The sequence below is a fragment of the Tasmannia lanceolata genome, unplaced genomic scaffold, assembly GCF_043159265.1.
Source record: "Tasmannia lanceolata isolate RefF3 unplaced genomic scaffold, GAP_Taslan_0.1 ptg000007l, whole genome shotgun sequence".
Lineage (NCBI taxonomy): Eukaryota > Viridiplantae > Streptophyta > Magnoliopsida > Canellales > Winteraceae > Tasmannia > Tasmannia lanceolata.
The window spans coordinates 3,015,070-3,029,662 of record NW_027518684.1 but is presented as its reverse complement, the minus strand read 5'-3'; the positions used below and the strand labels follow the sequence as shown (position 1 = coordinate 3,029,662).

At 38.2% G+C, this 14,593-nt stretch overlaps 1 protein-coding gene across 1 annotated transcript; it reads left to right on the top strand.

Annotated features, from left to right (window-relative positions):
- Nucleotides 1-257: 257 nt before the first annotated feature.
- Nucleotides 258-10,799, top strand: LOC143881442 (3'-5'-exoribonuclease family protein). The gene is made up of 10 exons (XM_077384507.1): nucleotides 258-670; nucleotides 793-962; nucleotides 1,505-1,554; nucleotides 2,687-2,756; nucleotides 2,864-2,969; nucleotides 7,982-8,048; nucleotides 8,258-8,333; nucleotides 9,054-9,343; nucleotides 9,976-10,103; nucleotides 10,323-10,799. The coding sequence occupies exons 1-9, from the start codon at nucleotides 327-329 to the stop codon at nucleotides 10,057-10,059; spliced, it is 1,257 nt and encodes a 418-aa protein (XP_077240622.1). The 5' UTR covers nucleotides 258-326; the 3' UTR covers nucleotides 10,060-10,103; nucleotides 10,323-10,799.
- The last annotated feature ends 3,794 nt before the right edge of the window (nucleotides 10,800-14,593 follow it).

Genomic DNA, 14,593 nt, shown 5'->3' with positions numbered 1-14,593 from the left:
TGATCTGAACCGTCCATTTGATAGATTTTACTTTGGATCTCCTTTGACCCAAAAACATCCAATCCTAACTTTTTGTAACATGTATTTTTTGTTAAGTATATACCATTTTTTTGTCTTTTCTTGAAAATGGCTGCATTTCAACCCCTTTTTTTTTTACTTTTCAATAAAATAGTCGTTTTTTGAGAAAAAAGACAAACAAAAAGGGGTGAAAGTACTAAAAAAAGGGGATGAAAATATCATTTCCCTGATGAAAGAGATGTTCGTATCCGCACGCTCTCACTTTTTGCCGGAGAGAACAGCCACCCCAGATCAGTTAAATAAGGGAAATGATATCCCCCCCTGAACGGATAAATTCACCCACTGTAACGCTCAGATGGCGAAAATGTCATTTCCCTTTCTTTTTGGGAAATAATATCAGCAGCACACCGTATTTTAATAATTGCACTAGCTCATCTTGTCTTTTATTCTATAAAGAGCATTCAAAGGACAATCTCTGCCGAGCCAATTTAAAGAGAAAAGACAACTCGAGTTTGTGCAATTATGAATACATGCTTGTGCTGATATCATTTCCCGCCTCTCGCCCTCTCCCATTCCCCCTCTTTCTTTCTCTTTTACTCTCCCAAACCCACAGAACCCTAACCCTAATTGCATTTCTCAAACTCCACCGCAGGTATTTGTCTCGTCTCTCTCTCTCTCTCTCTCTCTCTGGGTATTTCTCTCTCTGTTTCTTTTACAGCACCTTAGGGCACTCTTTAGCAAAACCCTAATTTTTTATTTTTTTTTGTATTGCAGGATTATAGAGGAGAGAATGGATTCTACTAGTGGAGATTTATCAGGGGAGATGGAGGTGGATGCATACAGACGCCTCTTTCCTTTACGCTTCTATGAGCGTCATCTCAAAGAGTCCGTACGCCCTGATGCAAGGCCCCTCGGACAAGCTAGAGATACCACTGTTGCCCTAGGTCTGTTTGTTCTCCTCTATCTTTCTCTCGATTTTTTCTTTAGAAACTCAACTATTTTATTTCCATGCCGTTTGGATACAAGGATTTTATAATCTAGGATTGTAAAATCATGGATTTATAGCCGTTTGGATACAAGGATTTTTTTTATCCAAGATTGTAAAATTCTGGATTCTACAAGCTAAAACTTGGATTTTTAAGCTAAAACCTGGATTTTACAAGCTAAAATCCGGGGTTTATAATCTTGAAAATGCACAATCCAGGTTTTAGCTTATAAAATCTAGGTTTTAGCTTGTAAAATCCAAGATCATAAAATCCTTGTATCCAAGCGAAAATCTGGTTTTTATAAGCTAAAACATGGATTGCACATTTCCAAGATCGTGAATCCATATTTTAGACCATATAATCCAAGTTTTAGATCATAAAATCCAGGTTTCAGCTTGTAAAATTTAGGGTTTTACAATCCTCGATTATAAAATTCATGTATTTAAACAGCCCTTAAAGGAGTTTTTCTTTTGAAACTTGCACATCTTGCTCTATAACAGGAGCTGTGGCATCGGCAGATGGGTCAGCTATGGTGAAAATCGGTTGCACGGTATGTGTTTCTTTTTGTTTGATCACATATTAGGATTGGTCCAATGCACCCTTATGTACATACCCCATTTTGTTTGATCTACTTCACGTGCTGGGACTCACCTTGAAATCAACAACGCAAGAAAATCACTTTGGTTGGATGATCCTAATTGTTTGGTCAAGAGCGTGCCAATTGAAAGCAACCAAAATTTGTAGACAATGGTCCCCACTCAATGGACAAAAAGTCCTATGTTCTAATTGTTAGGATCAGACAATTATAATGGCACTCAGCCATGATTAATCTGAGGTAGGTCTCATTAAGATGGTTAGTCCAAAGACCCAAGCTGACTTTTGGACCGCCCACCAGTAGGCGGCCATTGTATCATTTTTTGATACACTTGCTTTTGATCATTCCCCTTTCTTTATGTGTATCAACTTATACATTATAGATTGAAACTATTGATAAATTTTGGCACTACCATGTTTTTATATTTGCACTTACTCATCTTGTCTTTTATTATTTAAACGGCTGTCAATGGTAATTACAGTTCCCAAAAAGCTGTCAGAAGCCATTTAGAAAAGAAAAGACAAGCTGAATTTATGCAATTATTAAAACATTGTAGTGCAAATATCTGTAGCCTTACCGTTCAAAAAAAAAACAGTAGCCTAAATTTAGTGATTCCTTTGTTGTTGAGGTTTTACTGGAATTTGTGAGGGTTTTTTTTTTTTTTTTTGTTTTTCGTTACTTATGTTTTTATTTTTATTTTTTGTTGTGCATGTTTATGGTATTGGGCTTGCTGACTGTACATTATATATAGTATCTGTTTAGAAATTAAATGAATCCTTTGTTATTGAGATTTTACTTGTATTGGTTATAGTTTTTTTGTTAGTGCATGTTTATAGAATTGGCCATTGGGCTTTCTGTATTGCTGTTTATTTCATATTTAGACATTTTCTGCTATTGGCCTGTTGAATCCTAGTTATTTGGATGAATTTTTCTTATCTGGGTACTTGGTTGTTGATATTTGGGGATTTATGATTTTCTTGTTCAAATTATGTTTGATGCTTCTTTATGTAGATTTGCAGTCTTATGATTGTCTAGGTTGAAAGTACAATTTGTAGACCACGTTGAACATTTTGATTTCTATTTGCAGACCATGCTAGCTGGTATCAAACTGGAAGTTATGACTCCTTCATTGGAATCGCCAGATGAAGGCTGTATAGGTTTATTTTCATTTTATTTTTCTTCTTTGATAATGATTATTATTGTTGCTATTGGTTGTTTTGTTCTGTTTGAGGAAATTAGTGTCTAAGCCACTGTTGTTTTCCAGCAATTGAATTCCACATGCCTCCAATTTGTTCTCCAATTGTGAGGCCCGGCAGGCCAGCTGAGGTGGTGCCTGTAATTTCTAAGCAGTTATCTGATGTTATTTCAAGGTATGTAAAGCTTATTCACCATCCCTCCCATCACATGTGCTCTCAAGCTCTCTTCGATTTGAAAGGAGATTATTTCTTCTTCTTTCATTGAACCTTCATATTATTGTAATTCTTTCTTCTTACTTTTCTGAATATCTATTTATTCTAATGCAACCAAATTATGTAGTTCTTTGCTTTTCAAAAGGTAAATGAATTGGTTATGAGCCTGTACATTTCATGGCCCATAATGTTTCTCTCATTCGTTGTCCTTGAGAAACTCGTGTGGCTGTAGAGTACTATTTATTACCTTTTGAAAAGCAAAGAGAGATTGTAGTTTTAATTGGTCTATACTTCAGAATCTTCTTTTGCATCTCTATGGGAATTCAATACAAGTTTTCATTACATCCACAAAGCACAGAAAGATAATCATACATTTATGCAGAACTAATAGAAGAAAACACTTTAATCTTCAGCTAGCTATGCAAAAATCCACCCAAGTTTAGTTGATCTAGGGTTTGTATGAACTTTCTAAAAATAGCTTCTGATCTAAACATCAATATTGCTCAAAATCGTAGATATAGATTAATCTTAACGGTTTAAGGTGAGACTGATCAATTAAGGCTGTTGGATTTTAAGATCAACCTAATTTATAAATCTAATGGTTGAAATTAGCTATCCACAAGAACATTAAAATCTGAAAAATGAAATCAGCAATTATAGAATGCCTAGAAAAGTGATGGTGAAGATATTACCTTAAAAGATGTAGAAGATAAGGAAAGATAGAACGCCAGGGCTTCACACCACTGGAATCAGAGGTCTCACACCCACGGAAGATTGGTAACTTGCTTCAAGATTGAAAATAGAAAAAGACTCTTGAGGTTGCACATGCAAGAAATTCTTTTCATTCTTAATTGAAAAGTTTGATGGCCCTATGGCTACAATGTACATGTTTTTTTTATTTTAAATAATTCTTGACTCTTCCTGAACAACTTAGGCTCAAGATACTTGTGGGCCCTCAAAACATAATATCCTAACTTCTTGAGGGTTCCTACACAAAACCTATGAAAATAACAAAATCGAAACCCCTTTTCTACAGACAATATAACTTCCCCCTTTTGAATTAGTCGTCGGAGTGATGGGTGCTATCTTATTTAAAATGTCACTTAAGTGAATTAAGTGAAAGCTATAAAAAAGATACCTATAAACTTATTAGCTTAAAACATTTTAAAAGACTCTCTATCTAACCTTCTTACTCCTAAATGGGGCCCATCCTTTCATTGTAACTCCAAACCAATGCTTGTTGATTTCTTTGATATGGGGTCTCTCGGAAATGACTTTTTTCCTCCACAGTAATTCATGTGCAGTCAAACAATGATCTTCCTCTCCATCGGAGTAGATACTTTGGTAGCCATCGCTCCTTGCAGACACAATATGATTGTTGATCACATCTTCAATATTAGCTTTAAGTCTTGAAATTGGGGTAATCAGGCAGCTTTTTCCGTACCTGTCATTGTTTTGAATTTTGTCTGAAATATTTCGATTTTGGCTGCTATTGAAATGAAATCCACTTAGATTTAGAAAAATACGAGATTTCGTCCGAAATTTTCACGATTTCATTAATGGTTGAAATATGTGAAACATGCAACTTTTCAGATAAAAAGGCAAAGTTTCTTTTGAAATGTTGATCTTTCGACAGAAACCTTGAAAATAGAAGAATAATGAGATTCCTTTAAAATATTTCTAAAAAGCGACAAAAAATAAAAATAAAAATCACTGGTAAAGAATCTTACCTGGATTTCGGCCGTGACTTTGACATTTCGGATCGAAATTTTTCTTGATTTTTCAAGTTTCGGCCTTCTTAAAAAAGGGAGGCCCAGTGCACGAGGCTCCCGCCATTACAGGGTTTGGGGAGGGCTAGATGTACGCAGCCTTACCCCTGCTTTGCAGAGAGGCTATTTCCGTGACCCGAACCCATGACTACCAGGTCACAATAGAGCAACCTTACCGTTGCGCCAAGGCCGAAATTTCTTACCGAAACCAAAATTTAAACCATGGTACCTGCAACCTCTGTTTCTATTCTGTGGTAGAGGCTCAAATCCTCCATGTTAAAAACAAGACCAATACCCATGTCACTAGGAAATTCTAGAACATGACCATTATGGATAAATGTAGGAACATAGTGGGGAGTGTAGGCTCTTCTTCCCTGGAGGTAGAGGTTCAGGCACATGGAAGTCTGGTTGTTTGGTATTCAGAAAATTCACTAAGGTTATTAGGCAAGGTTTTAAATTTCGGTTTCGGTCGGCTTGTAAATGGAAACATTTTGGGTTCGGTGGAAATCATGTAAAATCATGGAAATGTATGGAAACATACGCAAGTGATGACATTTTTTAATCTTTTTGAAAAATATATGCTAATGATGAAATTTTAAGTTGAAACTTTGGGAAATGCTCTACATACTTTGAAACCATCACATAAACAACAAAACAGTCTATAATGGCTTAATCACATCGAACGCCTAGTGACATGCATTGTCACGCATATCTTGAACAGTAAAGCCAATAAAGAAGTACAATGTAATGAAGTATAAGAAAGTCCAATGACTAGTCTCCCCTCTAAAGACTCCAACTCTATGTCAAAACCATATAGAGTTATAAGGTATTATTGGTCCCATTCTGATCTGACATCCCATGCATAAGATACGACTACTTTACTGTGAAGTTCAATGATGTTGCCTACTCTCTACATCAATGAAATGAAATTAAATGCAAAATAATAACATCTTTCCATTTTTTGTTGTTCCAACCATTTCGGTCTAATTTCGGGAATTTCAGTCAAATTTTGAGAATTTCAGTCAAATTTTGGAAATTTCAAGAATTCGGTCCAAATTTTAGGGGAATGACATGAAAGGAAATCATGTAGATTTTGCTTCGGTGGGAATGGAAATGGAAACCTTTCGCTTATTTTGGGGAAATTTAAAACCATGCTATTAGGTTTGTGGGGTGAGGTGGGGGACGAGTTTTGGGAGGGTCCTTGGTTGGGTAACAACCCTTTGTGTAGTGACTATTTGAGCCTTTATAAGTTGGTAGTCAATAAAAGTGAAAGCATTAAATAATATTATATTTGGAGCGTGGAGTGGTGGGGGGAAGGGTTCTTTAGGAATTAGTCTTTAGAAGGTATTTGAAAAATGAAGAGCCTTGAGTTAGAGCTGTTTCATAGATCCCCCATTTTAGAATGATAAGCTTTTTAGTCAAATCCTTTCGTTGGTCTTGGTCAGTGAGTTAGGTAGGGTTTCCAAGTCATCCATTGTATGCGGTGCAAAGATCCCTCCCTAGGCAGAAGCTCTCTGTTGGGTGGCATTGGATGAAAGTTTAATATGTAAGATTTTCTACAAGGTAAGTATTTCTTGCAATCATGTGCTTTCTTTGTAGGGAAGCAGAGGTGGGCTATCCACCTTTCCACTCATTTCAAGGTAGCGGTCAGGTTTTGATCTTTCTTCTCAAATGCTTCAGTGTGTCTTCAATTTTACCACGGTTTACTTTTTAACTTTTCCTATGATGGATTTTCAGAGCCTTGGGGACAAAGTAAAATCCTTAGTGAAGTCTCCTTGTTTACAGTTGTGTGGATTTATGGAATGTAAGAAATCAGAGAATAATTGAAGAGAAGGCCACCCCTCTGTGATGGCTTACATGGGACACCGACATATCTATTTAGGGAGTTTTGGAGTTGTCAATGGAAGCTCAGTATTAATTTTCAAAAAAAAAAAATGGAAGATCAGTATCAATTTTGAAAATCATATGCAGTTTCCCTTGTAGAAATACATTATTCCTAAAACCATGGAGAACAGCCCTATTGGCCATGTTCAACACAGGGGTAGATATCCCTAGATCGAGGACGGCCGGTGGTTTCCGGGTCAGTCAAGGAAGAACCAAGTTCCCACCATAGACCTGCACCGATTCTTTCTCTTCTCTTCCCCATTTTAAGGCTGGCACCAATTACGGGTTTCTGGGTCATGCAAGGAGGGTGTAGAGGAGAAAGAAAGGGAAGAGAAGGGATGTTGAAATCTCGGGGTTGGGCTGAGATTTCAATATCCTTTCCTCCCTAGTGTTAGCGATCAACTGGAAGCCATGAGTGGTCAACCGGCAGCACAAAAGCACCTAGGATGTGTGTGGGGGTGGATTCTGACTTCAGATTGGTTTCATCCATCCCGGCCCGGAGGTGGGTCTCTCAAGCAGTTCAGGTTCTCGGGAAAAAATGTAAGAGCGTGTGGGGGGGGGGGGGGGGGATTCTGACTTCAGATTGGTTCCATCCATCCTGGCCCGGAGGTGGGTCGGTCAAGCAGTTCAGGTTCTCGGTTGTTCTTGGAAAAGAGTTGTGTATAGCATGTGATACAAAATGCATGGCAGCTTTATCCAACTGATAACAAACTGACAAACAGGCTACTTTAGATGATATTTTGACAATACAAAAGTCCATGTGCATGGAGCATAATGTCTAACAGGTTATTAAAAATGTAGCATCCAAATTAAAAAGAGGGCACCGACAATTATGTGTGATGCTTAAAATGATTCCTGTGTTAGAAATGGAGTATCTGTTTGAAATCTAACAACTTTAAAAGTAGAGAAGTTGGTGAAAACATGGACCTTAAAGGAGGTAAATATTGATTTCCCTATTTCTATTATCTGCTGATGAATTTTTTTATCCCCCAATATTTGTCCAGATTTTGGGGGTCACTTTCTCCAATGCTTTCCCAATTTTCTTTTCTTGATTGTAATTACCTTTTCCATTTCCGGATTTGGAAATCCTGGGACTCTTCCTAGGTCTGTTGAACAACATTACATCTCTTTGCGCAATTTTTTTTTTTTAAAAGATTACAGTTCTTTGCATTCTGGGTTCTGGGTCATCTGATATTTTGTTATGTCATTGTGGCCTTCTTTTAATGGTCGATGTTGATACAGTTATTATCAAACCATATATTTGTCACATTGTTGTTTGATGAACATGTTTTAACATACTAGTTGTTTGGTTTAGTGCAGTTCTGAAATGGTCAATTTAAAGGAACTGTCCTTAGTCAGTGGCAAGGCTGCTTGGATGGCCTACCTGGTAATGCAAATGATTTGTTAGATGTTTTAAATCTAAAAGCAATTGTTTCTTTGCGGATTTCGTTTTCGGGTGGCTTTTCTCTTTGGATGCTAAACGATACTGATTTTGGTTATAGAATGAATGTTCTTATCAGATGACTGAAGTGATTGTCCAGATCTTTTTCTCCAAAATTTTAGATGACATGGAAAACATTTTTTCATAATTTGCAGGACATATACTGTCTTGATGCTGATGGTTCTCTTTTTGATGCTGCATTGCTTTCAGCAGTTGCTGCTCTCTCTCATTGTAAGTTTGGTTGCTTATAAATTTTCCCTTTGTACCTTCCTTTTGCATGTGATATATGACCTAAGATTGTATGTTGTCTGTTAATTTCATCTTTTTCGTGCAAATTTTGATTTAAGAAGTTTGAGTTTTAATATTTAAAAACCCACCATAAAACTTAGCATTAGAAAAAAAGTTCTGTTTTGCTGCAGGATTGTGTGTGCGCGCTCGCGCATTAGTAAAAAAAATAGAGAAGTGGCAAAGGTCAGGAAAAGACAAAAAAATGAAAACACACCTAAGAAAATTAGAAAAACAACTAGGCATATAATGCCAGACAAGATGCCCCCCGCTAAAATTGGAGGAATGCCCTCTGAAATTGAAAGTCAGTGCGACACTAGATGGAATGAATAACTGAGACGGAGAAACCTTCAAGTACAGACTTAAATCTAAATTGAGCCCTAAGCCAGGTACAACCAATGAAAACAACTACCTTTGTTACTTGGTCACTTGGTGCTTCGTTTGTGTGCAACCCTATTACAGTATAGGTAAATTATGTGTGTAAACTTGCAATCTGAAAAAAAAAAAAAAAAATCGAATCACACACACACACACACACACAAATGAACCCTAAGCCATTCAATTGCGTAGCAGTTCTCTATTTCCCATATTGGCTCATCATATGTACATTGCGTGTAAACTTTCTTTCAGCTGTATGTCTCACATAATTTCTATATTCATTTGCAGTGCAGATCCCACTTGTTTCTCTCAACGATGACGGAAGAGTAGTCACCGTATCAGGGGAAGGAAAATCTGTGAAAGAGGTGGTCAATAAAGAAAGAAGGAAGCTTACCTTGACCAACATCCCATATTCATTGACATGCATACTTCACAAGAAGTACATTTTAGTGGACCCAACGGCAGAGGAGGAGTCCATCATGGAATCCCTCGTGACAGTGGTCTTGGATTCATCGGGGTGCCTTGTCTCCTTGTACAAACCTGGTGGCTCAGTTCTTGCCTACGAATCAACCATTCAGGTTCATCGACTTCCCTTGAAGTTCAACTCCTAAAGAGAGTAAAATGGTTGTCCTATTACACACAAATGGTAGGAAGACAAAAGCCTGTATGGGTGAATGTGTCTTCATATCATGTTACTTCTACTATAGTACAGTAGAGTACTTCAGAGTACATAGAAAAAAATTAGTGCAACTACCTAAACTAGCCATCATAACATACTAGTAATGAACTGGGATTGGTTAGGCATCCATCACTATAGTACATGGCTGAACTGTCAGATGATCTGGACTTCACATATGGTGATCCCTATGTAGATAGACCATGGTCCTAAACCACACCCCATATAGTCGTAACCGTTCAATGGACTCGCCAGTTTAATGTGGGTTGTTGACCATTTTGTTTCTTAGCTATAGTGGCCAGCATTAGATGGAATCATCTGATCCATGCGATTTTTGTACCATAGGCCAATCAGGGTAATGGTCACCATATGCACAGTCCAGATCATCCGATTGCACTGCCATGTGTATGGTGGTGATGAATCATGAACCCATCCCTTCATCCCATTCATTGTGATTTACCCAAGACCCAACTGTAATGCTATTGCATAACTATTCTGTAACAGGCTGCTAATGATCTTTTGTTTGAGCTGTAGGACTGTGTTGCACTCACAAGGCGTAGAGTTAAGGAGCTGCAGAAGATTGTGGATGAAGCCCATTTGGAAATGGAAATTGACTAGGTTTCATTCGTTGTGTTGGACCGCCACTGAGATATTGGCATCAGGCTAGTATCACCTTTTCTCTCCTCTTTTTTTTTTTTTTCTGAAACGATAACGAAAATTTAAATAGTATGAGCATAAATTACACCGTTTAAAAAAAAAGAGCAAAAATTACTACAGGGCAGATCTTTGGATTATGAGGCAGCAGCCTCTGTTCGGTGTAATTGTTTTTTAGTTCTCATGTTTACACTGCCCTGTTTCTACAACAATTTTTGGTCATTCAGATTTGTATGTGACTGAGAGCTTGATGGAGGCAAGTTAGAAGTAGAAGGGGATTCTTCAAATGTCATTTCTTGGGTTCAAGCCTTGAGCCAAGTTTTTAGATGAGATTAGTTCTATGATTAACGATAGTTTTCTTTATTTTGCTCATATCCCTAGGAGCGCCAATGATCCAGCGGGTCGATTGGCTAAATGCAGGGCTTTGATTGACTTAGTTTACTCCGGCTCCTCTCTCTCCATTGATGTGAATCTGTAATCTTTTTTATGCTAAGAAAATAGTCATCTTTTTTCAGAAGAAAGAGAGTGACTCTCTAAGTAGATCTAGGTTGAAGAATTTGATTGACTGCTGTCTAGCTCTCAGTGAACAGTTGCTAAAGCATTCAGCTATGTTTTATTCTTTATGTAAGAAATGTTTTGAAATGAAGATGATGTTGATAATACCAGAGTGGAGGGCTTCCACGCCCAACCACTGCCTTTTGTTTTGTTTTTGGCAATACAATGCTAAATCTGCGATTTGGATACTTGAAATAGAGATTTTGTATGGTGTAAGCGGTAAAGCCCGTATAGTCCATTATTTTTTAAAAAGTTTGTACGGCTCACACCGCATGATGATCCAAAGCATCCATTTGATGGGTGTGCCCAAAAACTGAATTATATAGGATGATCCTAGCCCGACGTTCTCTTATCTTTTGCGCCGATTAATTTTATATGTGCATACATGCTAAACAGAATTGAAAGAAGTAGAGCTAACCCAATTCAAATCGGTTCCACTAATGCTGTGTTATGGTCCATTTGAATCCTAACCTGGGCTGGTTGTATCCTATTCGGTGATCTGAGTTTTTTACCTTGCGGTATGTCATGGCCCCATTAACAAGAGTGTCCTAGCTACTATTATTTTATACAGCTAAAATTTTGCATGCTTTTCACAATGATTTTACAAACACAATCAGACAATGGCAAATGGAGATGAAAGAGTGCATCCACTGCGTAAATTATTTTAGGGTTTTAGGATTCAATGCGAGAGAGAAGGTGGTCACTTTTTTATTCATTCAATTTGATTCATTTGAATGAGATTTTTTATTTTTTTCTATTTTAGAATTTAGCATAGAAGTAAAAAAAAAAAAAAAACAAGAATCTGAGGTGGCTGCTTCTCATGCAACAGCTGCTAGCTCGCGAAATCCCTTATGCTTTGTTTTGTTGCTTGTGGATGGGTGGGAGATTACGAGAAGAAGAAGTCAATGGGAGATTTGGAGATCAAAAGAAGATCAGTCAACGGGGAGATTAGGAGAGGATGTAGGGAAGATTGTTTGGTTTTCTTAAGATTTCTGGGAGATCTCCCAGACGTCTTCTCAACTCTATCTCCCCAAGATTTTCTCCTCAAATTTTTACGTTTTGGTAAATTTTGGGGAGCGAATTTAGAGGGCGCCACATCACCCGACAACCCCGGTGGTCAAAGACCCCAAAATTGCTAAAATGGCGACCAAACAACCTTCGGCAAATTGGGAGAAGATCATTCCCCCATATTTTTCTCAAAAATAAGTAACCAAACAGAGTGAGAAGCATTTTCATAATTTTTAAAAAATCTGCAAAAAATAATATTTCATATTCCTACTTTTAAATTTGATGATGATGATTGCATCTGGGCCGTATTTGGATTTTGCTGGAATTGGCTATCGGAGTCGACATCATCATAATCTAATTCTTATTTTCATTTTCCATTAGTGAGAAAACAAAATTTAAAAAAAACAATTGAAGAAAATTCTAATAAAAATTCCATTCAGACGGACTGAATCAAAATACCACCTCTTAGGGTGGGAACCATATTCCGACATTTTCTCCCTCTTAGGGTGTCATTTACATTTTACACCCACTTGATTCCATTCATTTTTTGAACCAAAAATCAGAATGAAGTGAAATTGGAATGAGATCCCAGTTCCGACGCCTGATTCCAGCTATCCAAACACGCCCTTGTTTCTTCCCTCTCTAAATCCCAACTCCTAATTGTGTACCCCTTAAGTAGGACTTAGGACACTTATGAATAACGCGATTTGAAATGGAAGGTGACCTAAACTAAGAAAGTAAAGATCTAAAAAGTAAAAAGCACTCCGCAAAACATTCAACGGATCATAGACCTGAATGGATCAGAAACGGATCGTGGTGACCGAGGCATAGGCGGATCTGATCCATTAACACCCCCCTAATTCAAAAGGATCAAAAAGGTATTATTTTAGACAACTGTTATTAGCACTATCATATTTCATATTTTGATAATTGCACTTAGCCATTGTCTTTTTTCTTTTAAACATGAGATTTTATATGATGAATGGCCTATAAACCATTATTTTGAAGAAAATATTGTACGGCCCACTTCATAAGATGATCCAAACCGTTCATTTGTAGAGCCAGAACGTCCCAAAAATCAGATCCATTGAATGATCCTAATCCTCCAATATGTACCGGCTGCCATAATTTGTCGTCCCTATATAGATCAGAAGGTTAGGATCATCCTATGGAGATGACTTTTGGGGCACAACCTATTAACGTTGTGGCTCACTTCATAGGATGATCCAAACCATTATCTTTCAAAGGGATTTGCTGAGGTCCATTGCAAAAGGCTTTTCGCAGCTGGTCTGTTGCATGTCAGACCAGCCACCTCGTGAATGGAGACAAAAGCTGTTGTCTTCATTAACCAGCCGTGAAAACCCTTTTGCGATGGGCGCTAGCAATACCCTTTTTCAAAACCATTATTTATGATGAATGGCTGTATAAACCATTATTTTTCAAAAAGTATTGTACGGGCCACTTCATAGGATGATCCAAACCGTTCATTTACGTTGTATCCCCACAAAGGAACGGTTTGGATCATCCTATGAAGTGGCCCGTACAGTACTTTTTGAAAAATAATAATGATTTATACGCCATTCGTCATATAAAATCTCTTTTAAGCAGCTGTCAAAAGTTATCACAGTGCCAAAATGAATGCTAGGGAAACGACGGACCTAAAAGGGGATGATTTTCAGCACAACATCAGAAGTGATGTGAGCCAGCCCGTAGGTATGGTAAAAGCTAGACCTGGCAAACGGGTGGGCCGGGCCGGGTCAACCCGCGGGTGATGCGGGTGTGGGTCACACGGGTCGGGTCAGGAAATGACCCGCATTTTTGCGGGTCAGAATTTACGTGACCCTCGCGGCCCGCGGGTGGCCCGGGTCAACCCGCGGGTCACCCGCAAATTCAAACAGTGGTTAAATTCGAACGATTTTTTTAATTTAGGAAAATGTTAAAACTTAAAAGTAGGGTATGGCCTGCACCGTGGGATGATCCAAACCGTCCATTAGATGGCCCACAGCCTAAATAGGTTGTGCCCCAAAAATCATTTCAATAGGTTGATCCCAACCCTCCGATTTATAGAGGGTTAGGATCAAGTGATCAACCCTTTAACATTCAAATCGGAGGGTTGGGATCAACCTATGGTGCTAGCCATAACCTATTCAGGCATCAAACCCTTAAAAAATAGATTAGCATGACAAAATCACCATCCTTTGCATTAGAAAAAAAAGCCATCTAACTAGATTGGCATAATAAAATCACCACCCTTAAAAAAGCCAAGTGACTTGTGGGTGCCCGCGGGTTGACCCGACCCGACCCATGTTTTTACGGGTTGGGTCACCCGCGGGTTAGTTTTGACGGGTCACTAAAACTCCTGTGCCCGCAAATTTGCGGGTGGGTCAGGTCGACCCGCGGGCACGGGTCGCTTTTGCCAGGTCTAGTAAAAGCGTGATAATTTTTTCACGGGAAGTGATATATCCGCCCCATGACCGGGAACACCGCCTGTCAGTGTTTGTGGCAATCAAGGGCATTGAATTCTTCTGACAAAAGTACAACAGCTCCTTTTTAGTCATTGATACACTGACAGGGGTGTTCTTGGTGATCAAAAGGAGGCGGATATATCATTTCCTTTTTTTCACCCCCTGTAGGATAATGCGCCCCTCTGTTAACATGATTTGACGCCAAAAAGCGTTAAAGTCGGCCCACAATACACGTTAACAATGGGGCGCATTATCCTATAGGGGGTGCGAAAAAATTCATTTCGAAAAATTAATAAACACATGACACATTCTCATTGTAGGTCCCCTGCCTGTCGTACGCTCGGTATCCATATCATTTTCCTTCCCAAAATGATCTCATAAGCCAATTAGAGAGTAAATGACAAACTTAATTTGATCAATTATTAAAATATGGTAGTGCAAATATCAGTAGCTTTTTTTATATCCCAAAT